This window comes from Odontomachus brunneus, unplaced genomic scaffold (assembly GCF_010583005.1).
Source record: "Odontomachus brunneus isolate Ranch 3 - 2012 unplaced genomic scaffold, Obru_v1 Obru_scaffold_009, whole genome shotgun sequence".
NCBI lineage: Eukaryota > Metazoa > Arthropoda > Insecta > Hymenoptera > Formicidae > Odontomachus > Odontomachus brunneus.
This window is the reverse complement of record NW_022639459.1, coordinates 3,577,178-3,596,073: the sequence shown is the minus strand read 5'-3', so window position 1 is coordinate 3,596,073 and position 18,896 is coordinate 3,577,178. Positions and strand designations below refer to the sequence as shown.

At 34.5% G+C, this 18,896-nt stretch overlaps 2 protein-coding genes and 1 long non-coding RNA gene across 3 annotated transcripts in view; 1 reads left to right on the top strand and 2 right to left on the bottom strand.

Moving 5' to 3' along the window:
- Positions 1–5,897, bottom strand: part of LOC116840254 (odorant receptor 46a-like) — a 9,819-nt gene extending 3,922 nt beyond the window's left edge. Inside the window, exons 1-4 of the mRNA XM_032806750.1 lie at positions 5,793–5,897; positions 5,430–5,683; positions 3,615–3,891; positions 944–1,197 (exon numbers count right to left, since the gene is read on the bottom strand). Of these exons, the coding sequence (XP_032662641.1) occupies positions 944–1,197; positions 3,615–3,891; positions 5,430–5,683; positions 5,793–5,896 (889 nt within the window). The 5' untranslated portion in view covers position 5,897. The remainder of the gene's footprint in view (positions 1–943; positions 1,198–3,614; positions 3,892–5,429; positions 5,684–5,792) is intronic.
- A 434-nt stretch (positions 5,898–6,331) lies between these two features.
- LOC116840255 lies at positions 6,332–17,928 on the bottom strand. The gene is made up of 12 exons (XM_032806751.1): positions 17,438–17,928; positions 16,843–17,031; positions 16,014–16,250; positions 15,716–15,916; positions 15,276–15,485; positions 13,954–14,145; positions 12,750–13,007; positions 11,257–11,582; positions 8,327–8,734; positions 7,701–7,805; positions 7,466–7,621; positions 6,332–6,788 (listed from the first exon to the last, which is right to left on the bottom strand). Exons 1-12 carry the CDS (start codon positions 17,529–17,531, stop codon positions 6,735–6,737), a joined length of 2,430 nt encoding a protein of 809 aa, XP_032662642.1. The 5' UTR covers positions 17,532–17,928; the 3' UTR covers positions 6,332–6,734.
- On the top strand, positions 14,350–16,021 carry LOC116840256. The gene is made up of 4 exons (XR_004377331.1): positions 14,350–14,651; positions 15,263–15,522; positions 15,583–15,825; positions 15,917–16,021. It is a non-coding gene; the product is annotated as an uncharacterized LOC116840256 (long non-coding RNA).
- Positions 17,929–18,896: the final 968 nt, after the last annotated feature.

Here is an 18,896-nt window from a genome sequence, read left to right as displayed (position 1 = left end):
ATATATATATATATATATATATATATATATATATATATATATATATATATATTTATATTCCCAAAACCCTCATTAAATCGATGACTCAAATAGATTCATTATATATGTTGCGAAAAAACTGGCGGAGGCAGGTCATCGGTTTAATGAGGGTTTTGGGAATATAAATATATATATAAAAATTGGGACTCAAGGATCAGTCTAAGTGTGGAAGGTTGATTCGCCGCGTACGATAATCGAAAAAATTGCGATACGTGCGTTTAACATGCTGGACATATTATCCTCCCACTATCATATTAATATTAAAAAGTAGTATTAATATCTAATAGCAATAAACATCCGTGCTTGCTCCTTATATGCCATTTTCAAATCTTACTGTTAATCTTATTGCCTCGATTTATTAGAATTATTCAATTTATTACTCCTCATAAAATGTGAACAACAAAAATAATAACAAATTATTTTACTACTACTTTTACTCTACTTTATTTTTAAAATACGCTATTAAAATATCTTACGGTGGTTGTAAGACACCCTGTATATGACGCACTAATTTATCACTTCAAGTTCATTTTCAATAAAAATTTTCAATTTTACATCCAGAAAAATACATTCAAGTAAATATTACTTGTTTTAAATATTTCATAATGATTATATATCTACAACTTCGATGAAGTTTTATAATATTCTTATAAAAAAAAAATTAATTTTTTTTTGGGATACATAATAATGAAATTTTCCAAAATATGATGAGTATATTTTAGAATTATTATCTCAAGAAAAAGAAATATAATCTTAAGAAAATAAAAAGTAAAAGTGAAAAAATGAGTCATAAAAATTAGAAAAATAAATAAAAAATTAGACGGTCGTTCCATGGTGCAAAACAAATTTCAGCCGGATCACGTGCGTCTTGATGATGTCAGGATTTTGGCAATTATTTCAGTACCTTTCCGACTATGCGCTTCTATGATCAGTCTCTCCTTAAAGTTCCTCGGCTGACACATTTTAACGCGCAGACATTCCAACAACGTCGACAGTTGGTCCCTTCGTAATAAGAAGTTTGCGTATTTCAGACACAAAGTTACAAAAGTTGACGTCAGGAAAAGTACTTCCGTCACGTCGTCGATGTGATTGCGCATGCGAATCAACTCGATCACCTCGGATATCGTCAACTGATATATCAACAGGAGAACCGCGTACCTACGAGCACCAATATTGTAATCAAGAATTTTCAAAACAAACGATCTGAGATTGACACTATTTTCATCTTTAAAACATACATTTTTTAAATAACTTTCACTTGTTTAACTCAAGGGATACAGATCTTCTGATTTGCTTACACAGATTTGCATGGTATTGGCTTGCATTGGCCTTCTAATTTAACTCTTTTTTTTATGATATCCGCCTTATTTTTATCACAGTCGTGTCTTGCTCATCTCTTCACTTATAAATACCTGTAACAAGAATGCAAGAAAGCGAGAACGATATTCTGGTCCTTTTGTTCCTTCCACGCGCCGCAGAACCATAGAACTTTGAAATTCACAGGCAGGATATCCATAATCTCTTCGTGTTATCACCCTTGTGTCGCTTAGTCTAATTTCAGTCGATATACATATTCTTTTCCGTATCTAGATAATGTATAAGAGTCGAGACGTTCGTATAAAAATGACGGGAAATCGCCGCGTCATTCCGGCGCGGCGAACTTCATTATTAATAGCGTGCGTGCCATATTATCTCGAACGCATTTGAAATTTTAATACGGTCGATGGAGTGTTCCTTCTCGAGTTTTTCCTCCACATTGCAAAGAGAAGGAAAAAATGAATATATTTGCCTATATGTTCTCGACATAATAATAGGAGTGCCGTAATAGACGACGCATGTCGTGCCTATCGTTGACAGAGTATATGTACTCAATGAGGCTTTCTATTAATACTTGATGAAGTATTAAATATCGACGTTCTCTATGCTTCACGAATAAATTACGTGTATGAGGGACTTCTTGCTGAAGATCGTTGTGTAGGACGCGAACGAAATTATACTACGTGATATGCATAAATACTTAATAGTTTCAGTAATCTAGAAAAGTTTCTATTTCAAAGGATTTTTACGTTTGCTTGAGGTACACGGATGTAAAAAGGACGGCATGCAATGCGTTGTTTTCTCTAAAAATACATATCTGCTCTGTCACATCGACGACTGTTGCAGGACGTTGAAAGTGGAATAGGACGTCTTCAGTATCTGCAACACAATCGTCTTCATTTCGTCATTGCTATCGAGTTATCCCAGCAAACACAACGTTACATGTAACATACATGTTAGTTATAATTTCCTACTCAACAATGTAACTGTTATATAACATACGTGTTATATAACAATTATATTGTTGAGTAAGAAATTACAACTAACATGTATGTTACATGTAACGTTGTGTTTGCTGGGACATGTATCGCACGCCATCGTCGTCATGAACTTTACCCAGGTGAAAGTATCGAGAGCCAAGTTGAAGATGCCGTAATAGGACAGCTTCAGTCCCCTCTGACTGATGGTCATCACGAACAGCAAACTTCTGCGATCTCTCAACGTGGCGGTCGTCCAATCGCTCGAGTAAACAGCGTCACCGATGCTTTTGCTCTACGCACGCGACAAAAAAATTCCTTATCAGCCACCACGGTAAGCTCCCAAGCTTCGGACGATCTATGTACAATTCGGAACAGAATTGTAGATACAGATAGTGTATAATAAGAAAAAATCAACGCAAAGAAGAAAATATAAAGAAATGCAAAGAATCCAAATAGCACGCGAATGTCTTTCAGATATCCCAAAGACATTCTTATTGGATATCCTGAGGATATTATGTTGTGATCTACGTACTTCTTCAGAATGTTTCAAAGAATATCACAAGTGAACGTTTCAAGTATGAAAATCCTCAGGATATTCTATTTTAAAGTTCTAAGAATGTCTGTAGTATTTCGTTATAGTTTTATGAACGCGATTCCGATTGCACAGATATCCTCTCGATTTCGGATCAGAGATCATCCAAAAACGAGCTTGAGAGCAGACAATCACCCGTCGATTCGGATCACCTTCAGTTGCAGCTCGTTTCCATACCAGCAGTAGAAGAACACTTGAAAGAGCATGCATCCGAGATACAAGACCAACGAGAGAAATCCGACACTGAGAAGCCTCTTCTGCGAAGTAAACTTCTGGTCAGTATACTCGCACGGCGATATGTGCCGCACTTTGCGTACTAGATACTTCAGCAGTAGCGGTGTTTCTTTTATTACCGACGACCTGTTGTGCGCTATACAAAAACAAAAATACACTCTGATGTGTTCGATTTTTACAACGCCCGTTAAACCATAACCTAAATAGCACAATATACCACAGAAACACGAGATCTGTTTTATATAACCTTGGACATCTGGAAAATACTGGTGCACAGGGTGACCATGCTGAAAATGAACAAAATCGTCACGGTCCACACGAACAGCGACTGTATCCTGCGCACTAACTCGCGTACGTGCAGGTGGTGCTTCACGCATTCGTCGATCACCGCCGCTCTGTTCGATTTGGTCCGGTATTGATCGGTGTCGAGATGATCCTTGAAGATCTCCGACAGCCGGTGGCGCAGCAGGTCGATTTGCCCGCAGGCGTGAAGAATGAAGCCATAAACGAGGGAGTCGAAGGAGACGTTGAGCAGGACCCCGTAAAATATAGCAGCCACGTGCTGCAAGTACGTCGCCACATATAGGTACCAGCCGGATATGGAGTATGGCATATACGTCTTGAAGGGCAACGGTCTGTCGGTGTCCTGCGGCCCCACAATAGGAGCGAACACGAGAGCCCAGCAAGTAGCTTGAGATATGCTCATGAAAGTCCTGACGCACCACTTGGCTGCAAGTAACACACAGGTTGTTGCACTTACTTGCAGATCAGTACAATGAGTTATCTATTTATTTCGCTGGCAGGTGCGCGTACACAGAGAATTGAATTAAATAAATGTTTCTTTGGAATATAGCCCAAATAAATTTTTTGATTGACACAACAAAAATATTTCTTTGGAAATAAATATTTTTGTTGCGTCAAATAAAATTTTATTCAATCAATCAAAAAATTTGTTTGGACTATTTACAAAGAAGTGTTTGATTCAACCAAGTCGTTCTCTCTGTGTAGTTGTACGCTATCTCACAAGTAAACTTACCCAAAAGTTACACCCTGATTTCTTTCTAGTTTGGCACAAATGTAGAAGTAAAAAAAATATTTAGGTCATATTTTTTAATTTTGACCCACTTTAGTTTTACGGGCAATTTACAGCTTTTTAATGTTCTCATCAACAAGCATGCAACAAAAATGTATAAGAAATAAAATTGAATATAGGCGTTTTTTATTTGCTGATTATGAATATAAAGCCAAATGTATAAAATTATTTGTATAAATAATAAAATATTGAAACAAAACATATAAAAAGTTGAAAAAAATTATTTATATAAATAATTTTTCGGTTTGACCGAGATTCGAACTATTTTTGACTAATTTAGCACAGATTTGAAATATTTTGATTAGAATCTCGGCTAAAGAAATTTAAAATGGTTCATGTCTCAGTTATGTCGATTTTGTTAAAATTTTAATTAAAATTGCCGGATTTCTCGGTTTGGCCGAGATTCGAACCATTTTTTACTAATTTTAGCATAGATTTAAAATATTTCGGTTGAGATCTCGGCTAAAGAAATTTAAAATGGTTCATATCTCAGCTATGCCAATTAAAGCTATGCCGATGTTAAAATTATTTAACTATATCTTGTATTCAATTTTATTTCTTATGCATTTTTGTTGTGTTTGTTGATGATAAGAGTAAAAATATTAAAAAGCTAAACTGCCCGTTAAACTCAAAATACCAAAATAAAAAAATATGACCTAAATATTTTTTGTACTTATACATTTGTGCCAAATTAGAAAGAAATCGGAGTGTAGATTTAAAAATCTTTTGGGTAAGTTTACTTAAATTTAGTAGGTCTTGACAGAATGCTCATTTGCGCGCTCTTTTTCCTATGAAGTTCCAAGTGAACATTCCTACCGAGAAAAACCTATCGAGATTGCGCACCATTACATGCACCTGCCTGCGAAACGCACAGGCAAACCATCGTACTGATTTGTATATAAGTGCAACACCCTGTACATTTCCAGATGCACATTTCCAATGCATGATCTTTAAGTGTATTTCTTAAAATAAAATATTATAATATTACAATTTTGAATTGAGTTGATTTCAGAATCTGTGGAAGATCACGAGGGATAACGAGTGATTATTGCGTTAAAAAGTATCGATATTCTAATCTAGACATAAAATTTGGACACAACTTTTAGAAATAATCTCCAGAACAGTCGATCATCACAATAGAAGAAAAGGGAAGAAAGAATTCCTGTTTGTCTACCTTTACGGTCGTATTTAATTAGGATCATCTGTTCCTCGAAATTTTTTGGTTGGCACGTCTCACCCCGGAAACAATTCAACAGCGTCGACACTTCGCCTCGTCGCACTAAGAAGTTTCCGTATTTAAAACACAAGGCTACATAAGTTAGTGTTAGGAAGAGACCCTCTGTTATATCCTCAATGTGGTCGCGTGTCCTCACAAGTTCGATCACTTCCGATATCGTAAACTCGTATATTAAAATCACTATAGCGTATCTAAAAGTTTCATTTTCACAACATCCAGTGAAAAATATATAGTCTAATTCAAACGTTATAAAAGAAATTAATCAACGGAGAGAATTACAATATCACATCATTATCATACCTGTAGCAAAAATTCAAAAAACGAACGAAAGGATTGCTCTCTTTTCGCTCACTCCACGCGCCGCAGAACCACAACACTCGAAAGTTCAGCGGCAGTATGTCCATAATTTCGATGATATTGCACCCGGACAGCAATCACCCACTCGTCATGTCTCGCTGTACTTCGAAATGTCGCAACTCAGGTTGTGGAAAAAGAAAAAATGCAGCGAGACGTATATTGTCTACGATCATCTTCGTGAATTAGTGATGACGCCGTTAGAACGTTCTGAACGTTCCTTAACATTTCATGCATCGTTGAATAGCGGACGGAGCTCCATATGCGGATTTCCTCTTTTAGCTGTATATTTTCCCTCTAGCCGTCATATTTATTTTGAATACTCTTCTCTGGGCGAAGACGCAGCTGTACATTATTTTTATAAATTATGTGATCGCGTAATGTATACTTTCTATGCGAAGTAGAGATGCAGGATAGATAAATCGGGATATTGGGAGTCCAGTGAAGGATATATTATCGAAGTGCCATTACTTTCAATGGGATTTATTCACGAGTAATTTATTTCTTTTTCGTTCATTTCAGAAGAACTAACAAACGGAAGTTTTGCAAGAGGAATGCAATCATGAAACTGTGAAAGTGTTTAAAACGGACTACAGGTGTATTTTCGGATTTGTATGTCCGATCGAATTGCTCGGAAAATTATTAATATAGGAAATCTCATTTTATTCCCTTCCTCTTACGATGAATCACACGAAATGTGCTTAAGGCAATCTACAAAGCATCTAGTACAAAAATATCTACAATTCTATCGGTATCTATAAATATACAGTATAAACTACAATATATCTACAAACATGATACGAAAATACAATCAGTATAATTCCGATTGGTAAACTCGGAACAAAGAACGGTAAGTTTCGTCGTGCATTTCACTACCGGCGCGAGATACTAACTCGAAGCTTGCTGCAGTAAGTTGAAAGCAGAGTAGGACGTCTTCAAAATCTAGGCAAGTATGAAAAATAAGCATGTCATTTATAACATTCCAGTAAACACAAACTAAGAGTAGTATTATCAATATTATAATTTATAATATCCGATCGAAATTATTTTTTTTTCAGTTTTGGTCAAAATCAAACACGAATATACAATCTTTTTTACAATTTTGACTGAAATTTCGGTTGTAACTGAAACTTTTGTAGCAGTTTTAAAAAAACCAAAAAGAAAAGTTATGAAATAAAAAATTAATAATGAAAAAATATACTTTATTAAATTTTAATAAAGCACAACATTTAAGAAAATTTCAGTGATTTTAATGATAACAGATGTAATAAACAAAAAAATTAAAATTAAAATAACAATCTTTAAACAACTTGACTAAAAATTTATCCTTGGTCCTGGTCAGGTTGATCTCAATCAGTTATCTAATTAGTATAAGGTGATGTTATCAGATCCTGATGGAATATGCAACGCAATGTAGCAATCAGGACCTTACTAATAATAAGCATTATTAATAACAAGATCTTTATTTATAATTAGATCCCGATAACATTACTGATGAATTATAACATCGATGTAACGTTATTGTTGATGTATTTATTGAGATCTTGTTAAATCTGCATTGTGTGCTTCTCAACTGTATATTTTTTAAAGCTTTGAATCACTATGTCGCATGTACTCACCCACGTAAAGGTGTTAAGAAGCAAAGCGAAAATTCCATAAAAAGAAAGTATCCTTCCTCGTTGGCTCATCATCATCACGAGCATCAAACTTTTACGTTGCATGGTCGACACCGCCGTCCAGTTGCTGATATAAATAGCGTGCGCAATACTTTTGTTCTAAATAAAACATATATTCGTGACACAACAGGCAGATACGAGAGATTATCAAGTAATAAGATTAAGATATTAGCGATACCTTCAAGTCGAGTTCGTTACCGAACCAGCAATACGAAAATGCTTGAAACATCATCGATCCTAAGTACATTATAATCGTAAAAAATTCAGGACTGAACATCTCTTTCTGCAAAATTTGATTTCGATTTTACCAGAGCGCATCTTACATTTATAATAGGCTTGTTTCTTTCAGCTGAACTAGTATTGCACTGGAACTATATTCCTTTCATTAATGTTAGATTATATAAAGTGCCTGACCCAAAATGTAGATTAAGTTAAAACTGAATACAAAATTCTTTTACTATTCTGCAAATAATCACGTAGATTTTTTACTAATTAAAGTTCTTTAATTTAAGTTCTTTAATTTTTACTAATTAAAGTTCTCTAATTAAATTTCTTTAATTAGTTACTAATTAAAGAATATTAAGGGATAATCGCTCACGATTGCTCGTCAATCTCCTTTAATTAACAATTGAAAATTTTGCGTGGTTGTTTGTAAAATAGTAGAGGAATTTTTTGTTTAGTTTAGCCTAACCTACCTGCACACGAACATTCTATACACTTGTTTTATTCTAAAGGCAAAAAGTACAATCTACTTCAGATAAAAAGAACAGATCTAATGAAAGACGAAGTGTGTTACGCACTTACTTTGGACATCTGATAGATGCTGGTGCAGAGAGTAACGAGACTGAAGAAGAATAAAATAGCGATGGTCCACACGAACAGCGACTGTATTTTGTATATGATATGGTACACCCAGATATGATGGCTCACGCATTCTACGATAGCGAAGTTTTCAACAGCGTCGATTTTCCTCGCCTCGATCTTATTTCCCCGGAGAAACCTGAACGTCTCTGTCATTCGATGGCACAGAAGCTCGATTTGCCCGCAGGTGTGAATAATGAGACCGTAAACGAGACAGTCGAAAGACACGTTCAAGGCTATTCCGTAAATCATGACCGCGACTTGCTGGAGATAAGTTAATGCGTAAGGAAGCAACGCCTCAATAGAATACGGCAAGTACACTTTATACGGCAAACGTCTCGCGTCCAAAGCCGAGAGAGGCAATATGAGGAGGAACAAACCCGTCGTTTGACACATGATCATGTAGAACCAGGATGTCTGCTTAACTTCGTTCGTAGTGTATCACAGCAAAAATTGAGTTTACAAAATAGAGTTGCTGATTAGATTCTACGAGATGCAAGGACTTTATAAGTACACTGAGAAGGAAATACTTGAAAATTTACTTGTAGAATATAAAATGTATCCACAGAAATAAACTTTATATCTCACAAATAAATTTTTAAGTATTTTTCTTCTCAGTGTATATCTACTCTTTTATTTCAATCAAAGTAAAATCTCTCGGTTTAGAGATCATTCTTCATCATTAATAATTAATTAGATCTCTAGGAGATGAATTTTTCAATGTATTTGCGTATATGATCGTTTGCATAAAAATTGCGATATTTTTTGGACAAGTTTATAATATAATAATATTTATACTTCTGCTTATAAACTACACACACACACACACACACATATATATATATATATATATATATATATATATATATATATATATATATATATTCGCAGTCTCGTTAAATTCGCGTTCATAACTTGTCCAAAAGTATCGCACGATTTTCATACGAACGATTGGATAATGTGTCTAACTTTACATTTATAATTCTTTACTATATATATTGTTTCCTTAATATAATTTTTAAATTAGTAATATTTTTCACATTTTATATTTTTGTAAAATTATGTCAACCGCTTAATATACTGGCGTTAATAAGAATACCTTTGCGATCGTATCGCTTTAGTATTGATTCCTCCGCGCTGTTCCTTGGCTGACATAGCTTGACACGAAAGCAATCTAACAGAGCACGCACTTCGAACTGTCGCACCAAAAAGTTCAGATACTTCAGACACAGGCTCAGGTAAGTTAGAGTGACGAACAAACCTTCCGTTAATTCCTCGATATTGTTTCTTGCACGTACGAGTTCAATTATTTCTGATGCCGTGAAGTGATATATTAAAATGACGATGGCGTACCTATTGAAATTACGTGAAAGAAAGAAAAAGAAGAAGAATATGTGTGTATATTGAAAAAAATATAATAAAAATAAATATAAAAAATATAATAGAATTTATTATAGGATGTAAAGTTTATTCACTGAAATAAATTTTATTTCACAAAAATAAACATTATATCCCACAAATAAATTATCAAGTATTTTTTTCTCAGTTAGATGATTGAAGGTTGCAATTTTCCTCGATGAGTTTTGACACACATCTTGTACTCAGTAACAAAATATATCTCCTGAAAATTATTAAAAAAACAAATTCTCATATAAAATATGAAACACGTAAAATTCATGGAGAAAAAAAATGCAGTCTTTAATCATTTGACTATACAAGTCGGGGAATCTGCATCACTCGAACGATAAATAGCAACGGAATCGATTTTAACGTATCAACAGTAAACCTTTTTCATTTTGTTCCATTTGTACTCGACGTACATATCGTACGCATATATCGTAACTACCGTACCTGTAACAAAAGCTAACAAGGCGTATCATCAAGTTACTGTTTTTCCGTTCTTCCCATACGCCGCAGAAGCGAAAAACGTAGAAATTCACTGGTAATAAGTCCATATTTCTAGCGTTGCTTCCAACATAACAGAAAATCTCTCCCCGACAATGATGAGATATAGCATGTCATCAGCCTGGAATTCTTTGACTGTTTCCGACGACTATGTTCCTGCATTAATAACGACGTCTATGGTATATGGTAATATTAAGACTCATTAATTTTTAATGACGTGCGCCATACAAGACATCTACTCCTTCATCCATTCTGCTCTCTGCATATTATTATTCTTGCTTTTATATTCCTCATAGATAGTTTCAGCAATGCGCCACGCGATAGTATTTTCAGTATCAAGTAAGTTATCACTTATTCACAAAATTGTCGTCTAACATTTCTTGCAAATTTCTCCAAATAATCGTAAATGCAAAGTTGTCAAGGTAATACTGAGGATTCATTGTAAGGAATACCTTGTCCTAAGAACAAAACATTTTATATGACGAACAATTCGGTTTATTAGGGAAACGGTACGATAAGTATGAAAATCGACACAAATTCGTTTGTTAAGGTAATCGTATCGTTACGTCGTATATTTTTATATATATATATATATATATATATATATATATATATATATATATACAGAAGTGCGTCAAGAGGATCACTCATAAATTTATTATTTATCAAACAAAATTATGTTATTATACATTTGTTTCATTATCTATGTGTCACTGTTAATTTGAGACAAAGTTTATATATATACACATAATATTGCAAATATGTAAAAACTATTATTTTTTACTTTAAATTTATATATATTTTTTTTTGTATCGTGATGTAATTCTTCCGATGTTTTAATATCCGATCTTACCGATATAAAAATATTTTCGATCAGGTCGAACATAATATCGTGGATAATAATAATATCGATTGATCTTGTGGTAGACAAGAGGACGAGACGGCCATGGATGTATCTTAATATTACTATAAAACATTGGTCTCCCATGAAGCATTCTAAACGGTAAATGTTTCGATCTAAATATTAATCCGTCAGAAGTTTCGTTGCTCTTTAATGAAAAAGCGCTATTGTTACCGAGCATTTTATTAAACCGACTCATTAGCGGGGGACTTCGAGTCGCGTTAATCGTCGAAGGTGCAAGAGTATGAAGAGCCTTTCGATTAACTTCTTCGTCGTAATAAGACGTTGTCGTTGTTCCCGCTGACGGAAACGGTCGCGATAAGTCATTGTCATCGTGTAACGATGAGGAATTCATCTCCACGTTCGATCTGCGAGGTACGCATGCTCCTGACCCTTCAAGTTTGTCGCTCATTAATTACCGTCACTTATCATCCCTTTACGTAATTACGCTCGTAACTGTTCTATTTCCAAGACTGGCGCGAAAATCCGACTTTATCGAGTCTAATTCTGACATCTAATTTGCAGTGACTTATATAATCAAGTTAGAAAACCTGCGGAATTCCCAGCCAATCTTGGGCACCCTTAATCCTTAGTGGCCCTGCATGGATATTTCGAGTTCAGACGATTTCTATTCATAGAAATTTCTTAACATGTTGAAGGATCTCGAATATACTATATTTTAATTTTTTTGTACAAAAAACTACAGGTATTTGTTCTAGAAACGTGAAAGTATATCCGTGAATTTTTATAGATTTTTCGAACCATTTTAAAGATATGATAAAGATATGATAAAAGGACCAGAATCGAAAGACCCATGTAGGGTCTTTGTATGTTTGTATGTTTTTCACATAAGCCACTAAGGATTAATATGAATAGTTTCCACACACATATATTCAGAAGAGTTTGTCACTGAAATAATTTCGTTATTTTCTAAATGCCTCATCGTTCAATGCCTCAATATTCTATGCTCTTTAAATATCTTAGACTGAAATTTCACTCAGAAGGTAGGATGACTAAAGTGATATTTGAATTCGATTTTTCGTTCATATACAGTAAATTCTCTATTTTTTCGTCGAGTGGATGTTTTCATTCAATATTAAACGAGAATCTGATTACAGTATGTTGCACCTATGTACAGGTCTGTACAACGCAATATTGCAAAGAGTCTGTTTTCATGGAAAAAAAATCGTTTTATGAAACGCGAGACATAAAAAGTTCTTCTTCTTGCAAACTAAAAATATAGTATCTGAAATAATATAATGCGTCTACGCATAAAAAACGCATAAATAACATAAAATTTTGATCAAATACCAATCTAACTGTTCGAAAAATTGAAGCGAACCAAAAGAATTGTAAGTACACATATGAGTATCTATATTAAAGGTTCATATCTTTCATAAATTATCAGTAAATTAGTACTAGAGTGAAGGTGGAATTATTCGGATCAGAATCTGCTTTTTGAATAATTTTACAAGAACTGTAGGAGACTCTCGTCTCTTTTAGAACCGAAATCTCTTCAAGCCGTCGGGAGAAGTAACGAAGAGTGTCTTGTATACTTACAAGGTTGGCACACGTACGTCTGGATCAGTTTACAGGGCAGTCCGTACACGATGGGAGTGTCGTAACTTGCACGATCCAAGTTCAAGCAATTCGCATCATTGTCGCGACATTGTCCAGCCATACACCACGGAAGAAAGCTGGCTCCTATCTCGGGGACTGATTCACCGGTGCTTTCCCAGATCCATCTTCGTATCGTCATGCCACCGAGCGTCATTTGCAACAATTTTCGCCGGCCGTCAATCCAAATGTGTCGCAGTTCTATAATTATCATTAAGTAAAAATCATTAACTCACGAACACAAAGTAAATAATTGATTCCGCGATTACGCAGTAAACTAATTGACAATATCATTATATTAATATTACAAATCTACTTAACAATGTAACGTAATTGTTGCGTAACACACTTGTTATGTTGCATTTACATTGTTAGGTGGGAAATTATAACATTGATGTTACGTTACTGATAGTTGGTGTTTTTTTACTGACAAGGAAACCCACACAAGTGTCTGCCTCCGATTTTCATAAACTTGTAATATGTTGTACTTTAGATCAAAATAACAGATACGTTTATATTATGTGTCCTTTCGCAAATTTAGGGGGTGAAATACCCCTTTAAAGAAAATCGGTTTTTTTCATTCGAAAGGAATATAATGAAAACTATAAGAGGTAGAAAAAAATATTTTGAATAAAAGTTAAATGGTTTGTGAAGAGTATTTTACAGAAATTATTTGAAAACAAAATATTTTTGTTAATATTTCACCACTTCTTCTGATTATAATTATTAAAATAATTTCTGTAAAGTATTCTTTAAACTATTTAATTTTTATTGACAATTTTTTTTCTATCTCTTATAATTTTCATTATATTCCTTTCGAAAAAAACAGATTTTCTTCAAAGAGATATTTCACTCCCTAAACTTGCGAAAGGCACATATAATAAAAAACATATCTGTTATTTTGATCTAAAGTACAACATATTACAACTTCATGAAAATCGGAGGCGGACACTTGTATGGGTTTCCTTGTGAGTAACGATATTCGATCGAACGCATTTCGCTTGCAACTAGTGACTGTTTTATATTTTCATATTATGTCTAAAATATTTATATTACGTAAAAATTTTAATGCTCACTTTTAATGCATAATATATTCTGTCAATTCTTTCTAGTATATACTATTTCTAACGTGTGTGCGTTATCTTACCTTCTCCGTTATCTTCCATCAGAGACATCATATGATTAATTATTTTCGGAGAATCCAATACGACGAGCGACGCGTTTAATTCTTTACATGAGATTTGAGCTTGAAACCACGTAAGCCCGCGGAATCCGATCCAATAAAGGCATTCCTCGATGTAAACCATAACAGGCTTTTTGCTTATTGGCTTCTTGGATGCTGAAATTACGATTCAACGAAATTACCTCTAAATGGATTACTTTCCGTAAATATTGTAACAATCCTCCCAACATAACGCAATAGTTAATAAACAAATTAACAAACAAAATACCGCGAAATGTCGAATCGATACTAACGAAAAATGTAAACATAGCACCGATCAACCGCAAAAACAACATCGAATCATATGATTCGGTGTATAAAACCCGTCACGAAAACCGAGACGGCACGCAGTTCTTCCGAGACACTCCGCTGACAAGAGCTAGACTTCGACAGCAGAAGCCTCTCGAACACGTCAACCGCTGCGAACCCGCCACATCCTAGATACCGCTCCGTCGACTCGTGGATACGTGTAGTCGACATCTTCCTAACCGTTCCATCCACTCGGGGATTCGTGCAATCCTCCATCGGTTCAGACACGACTAGAATTAAGCAGTCTTATACACCGAATCTCGTATGATTCGGTGTTGTTTTTGCGGTTGATCGGCGCTATGTTTACATTTTTCGTTAGTATCAATTCGACGTTTCGCGGTGTTTTATTTGTTAATTTATCTATGAATTTGTGAATTTAGTTTTAAAATTAAACGCATTTATGCAAAATTTCTAATTCGAAGACATTGTTGTACCGCACAAGTTGCCAAATATTACCAAACTTATAAAATTTATAATTTATAAAGTTATTACATTTTTTACAGTTACCTTAATTTTTTTACACTTACACATAGGCATTAAATATTTTATAAGTGTAATTTTACAACTACATTTATAAGATACTTAAATTTACTCAGGAAAAAAAGTTAATTATATTAACATAATAATGATACGAAATTAAATATGTTTTGATTGAAGAAAATAGTAATTTCTAATTCCTAAAGATTAAAATTGTTATATAAAAATCAAAAATTCTGTCTTATTCAACCGTGTTTAATTGTGTCATTGTTATGCTAATTCAATCAATCTGTTTTCCTGTGTATGTATGAGATGAGTAATGATATAATTAACTTTGTATATAAAGTAATTAATCTTTTTTAAAAGAAATAATATATTACGTGAGTAATTCGACGAATCGATTTATGAGGTGATTATGCATATTATGTATTCTATGTTAATGCTCCAGTCGTGACTCTTACGCCTTTGGCATATAACATCACGCTTACGGTCGCACTTTGCCTTCAAGTAAACCGGTAGTTCGCACACATGCCTGTCTAACAAAAGACAACCGTGAGATCCTCTGTTGTCGTCCCTCCATAAATTATTGTTTGAAATACTGCTGCTAGACGGCAACCACTTCCACGTGTAGTCGCTCGCGTAACCGCCAATCCATGCATTCTCAATCGTTTCTGAAATTAGCCGGTATTACGACCTCCAGATACACAAGTAAGTCAATAATTTATTACAATAGATATTCTTATCTGAAGATTAATTATTTGTTTCTAGGTTTTTTAACGTAAATATCAATCGACAAGACGTCTAATATTGCAAATCAAAGCGGCCACGTCGTAGACACAACTATTCGGAAAATTTTGCTAAATTTTCCAAAAATCACGCATTGTCTCGTTTCATGAAATACCAGGTCGAGTTTGTATCATGAGAAACGCCAAGGACTGAGCCTCTGCCGTTGTCTTGACTTCAGCAATCTGCAAGCCTTCCTTGCGACAGTTGATCACGGCTTCCGACCAGGTGAGTCTCGCAGAGTACAGAACAAATTCTTCTTCATCCACGCGGATAGAACTCATCATCTTCATAGTTACATCGTTGTACTTTTTTCTAGCTAAATGTTGCAAAAGTAATTGAACCATTTTGGTCAAACCAAATTGGTATCGTTTATGGTTCATATTAAAAAAAAAAATAAAAGAAATTATCGTTACCTCTTTGACAAATGAAGGATCTCCGCTGATTGCATCGTAATGGAACGAAAATCGGTACATCGTGACTAAATCTGTCTATACTCAGGCATTGTAAATCTTCACCGAAGGAATCCGGATACCGTAGACTAACATTTCGTCGTGACACATTCTTCAGGATCGTCCTACTTCCGCCCGAGATCCAGAACCAAGAATTGGAAGAATCTTCGCGCGCTCCAATCCATACATGATCGCTAATCGCTATTTACACAAGTTATTATCGTTCTTCTTTTATATCTTTTTCTTTAAATTATACACGAAAGAAAACTAATAAGAGTCAACGCAACATAAATTATGAAACTTAATCTTTAACATGCTATCATGGTTTATTTTATATGGTTTATTTTAAGGATTTTCCCTAAACAGAGATCACTTTCCAGATAACACAGAAAATTCAAAAAAAATTCAAAAAGAATTCAGTTGTATGTCACTAATTCCGAGTTCATTTTCAGATACAAAAAGAATTTTTTAGAGTTCAGTTCGGTGAAAAGAATTCTTTTTGCGTCTAAAAATGCACTCAGAATTGGTGACATACGACTGAATTCTTCTTGAATTCTCTATGCTATCTGTATTTTATCTGGGTTCGTATTTTTTTTTTTTTTTTTTACGAATTTTAGTTTGCACACAATATTGTAAGTATATCTATAGAATATTAAATTCAAATATTCTAGAATGAAGAAAATTCATATTTTATAAGAATATTCATAGAATATTTTATACTGTCTGGGTCAGCATCTCCTCGAGTGGATTTCAATCGGGTTTTCCCCGACTCCAACTGGGTTTCGATACTCACGTAGATCACTGTCGGCGATCTCGCGGCTTACAACTTGTGCTTGTCGATCGGTGTTCACCGTCGCAAGCTCGGCTTTGTAACTCAAACATATGACACAAGCCTCGTGCCAGGTGACACCGTAGCTGCACAAAATATATTCCGTTTCGTCGTGAACAAAGGTATGCGTATCGAAGTAATCGTGCGATAAATCTACAATGTATACCATAAACTGTTGAAGCTGTTTGACGATATCAATCATTAATCTATGAGCACTTATAAAAGATGAAAAAAATTCTCTTTCTTCACAAAAGGAAAAGTGTTCACTAGTTGGTCCTACGGATGATCATTTTCCATCGAGACATCAATATTAATGATTATCAGAATTAATTAATTTCAGCAGGTATGTATTTACACTTGCAAATGTAAATTAAGTTATTAATTTTATAGATTAATATATCGTAAGAAACTACTCGTTGCACGAAGTATCGGGTGAGACAAATTGTTTCTTTATCGGAAATATTTATAAGTATTCAAACACTAATGATCGATACAGAATATTATACGTAATATGATGTATTTTTGAGAAATATTGCAAGTTCATTATATGTTCGAAAACAAATATGAGGTACATCCGTCATACTTAAAATGTGCGCGGCGATTTCCAAAATCGACATTAAAAAATATAGCGGAACAACGACAATCGTTAACATTACGCTCGATATATCGTTGCAGCTGCCAGCCCGATTAGCCTTCGACTGATTTTATCGCTGGCTAATTCAAACGGCAATCGCTCATGTTTCTAAACAAAACGCACCAATAATTTGCTCTCAATATAGTGTTAAAATCACGACTACTTATACCCAAAGAATGCAGAGGGAAATTAAAGCGACACGAAAGAAAATCGTAAAACTATGAATTAGTAAAGATAAAATATAATAAATAGTGAATTTTTGCGACTCATTTTATTTGACAATTCGCATTTGTATTATAAATCTCAATGTTTAATAATCAACTGCATTTTAAAATAATAAAAAATAATAATTGGTTAATTCTGATGCTTTGATAATTGCTTGATATTTGATAAATTATTAATAGCAATCTTTAATAATAATATGTTGAAAATCCATAATTGATCTATACGGTACTTTAAGGCTAATATTATATGTGTCATACGACAAGCTCTAGACTGCGTTCGGAAACACACACTGTGTGCACACTACTAGACAATAGCGGTTGGAGTGAGCGAAATACAAGAGTGAGATAAAAAGAGAGGGAGAGTACTCGAGTGACGTTTCCGAACGCAGCCCTAATTGACTGTCGAATAGAATATATCTGAGGTATATGGGGAAAAAGTTAGGGACCTTAAGCTGGCCACACACACTTTTCATAATAGTAACCGTAATGCAGGATTTATACCGCGTCCGATGTCCGACGTACGACGTCCGATATCCAATAAGAGAACAGCTTTCTAATAGAGAATTCAATTCTCTATTGGAAAGCTGTTCTTTTATTGGATATCGGACGTCGTACGTCGGATATCGACGCGGTGTGAATCCTCCATAAGAATTGACCAATTATGTTGGAAATCGTCCTGCATTATGCAGGATTCACACTGCGTTTGATGTCCGACGTACAACGTCCGATATCCAATAGGAGAATAGCTTTCTAATATAGAATTCAATTGGACAGCTATTCTTTTGGCTGCGTTCCGAAATTCACTTCCAGTACTGAAAATCTATAGTTCATGTCACATATATTATAGAATTTCAGTACTGGCAGTGAATTTCGGAACGCAGCCTTTATTGGATATCGAACATCGTACGTCGGACATCGTCGTGGTATGAATCCTGCATTATTCTTGAAATAGTTGCGTATATGTAAGTTATGTACTGCGCAGCTATTTTATGATATGATTAAACCTGCGCAGTAAAACTTACGTATACGCAATTATTTCAAGAATATAGGCCCTGGAATCGCGTAGACAAATCCTGAATTGACTTTGGAGACCTCGCGCGAGGAGAGTCCGAAGCTTCTGCCTCTGTGTGTAAGTATGCCATACCCCCCCCCCCCCCCCG

Excerpts from the sequence above, each read along its gene's own strand:
- LOC116840255 (XM_032806751.1), bottom strand. The coding sequence starts at position 17,531 with ATGTTAACGATTGTCGTTGTTCCGCTATATTTTTTAATGTCGATTTTG. Across the intron at positions 14,146-15,275 it reads TGATGTTATATGCCAAAGGC|CATCCAAGAAGCCAATAAGC; the intron begins GTAAGAGTCACG and ends TCGTAATTTCAG. Across the intron at positions 7,622-7,700 it reads GTAACGAACTCGACTTGAAG|AACAAAAGTATTGCGCACGC; the intron begins GTATCGCTAATA and ends TGTTTTATTTAG.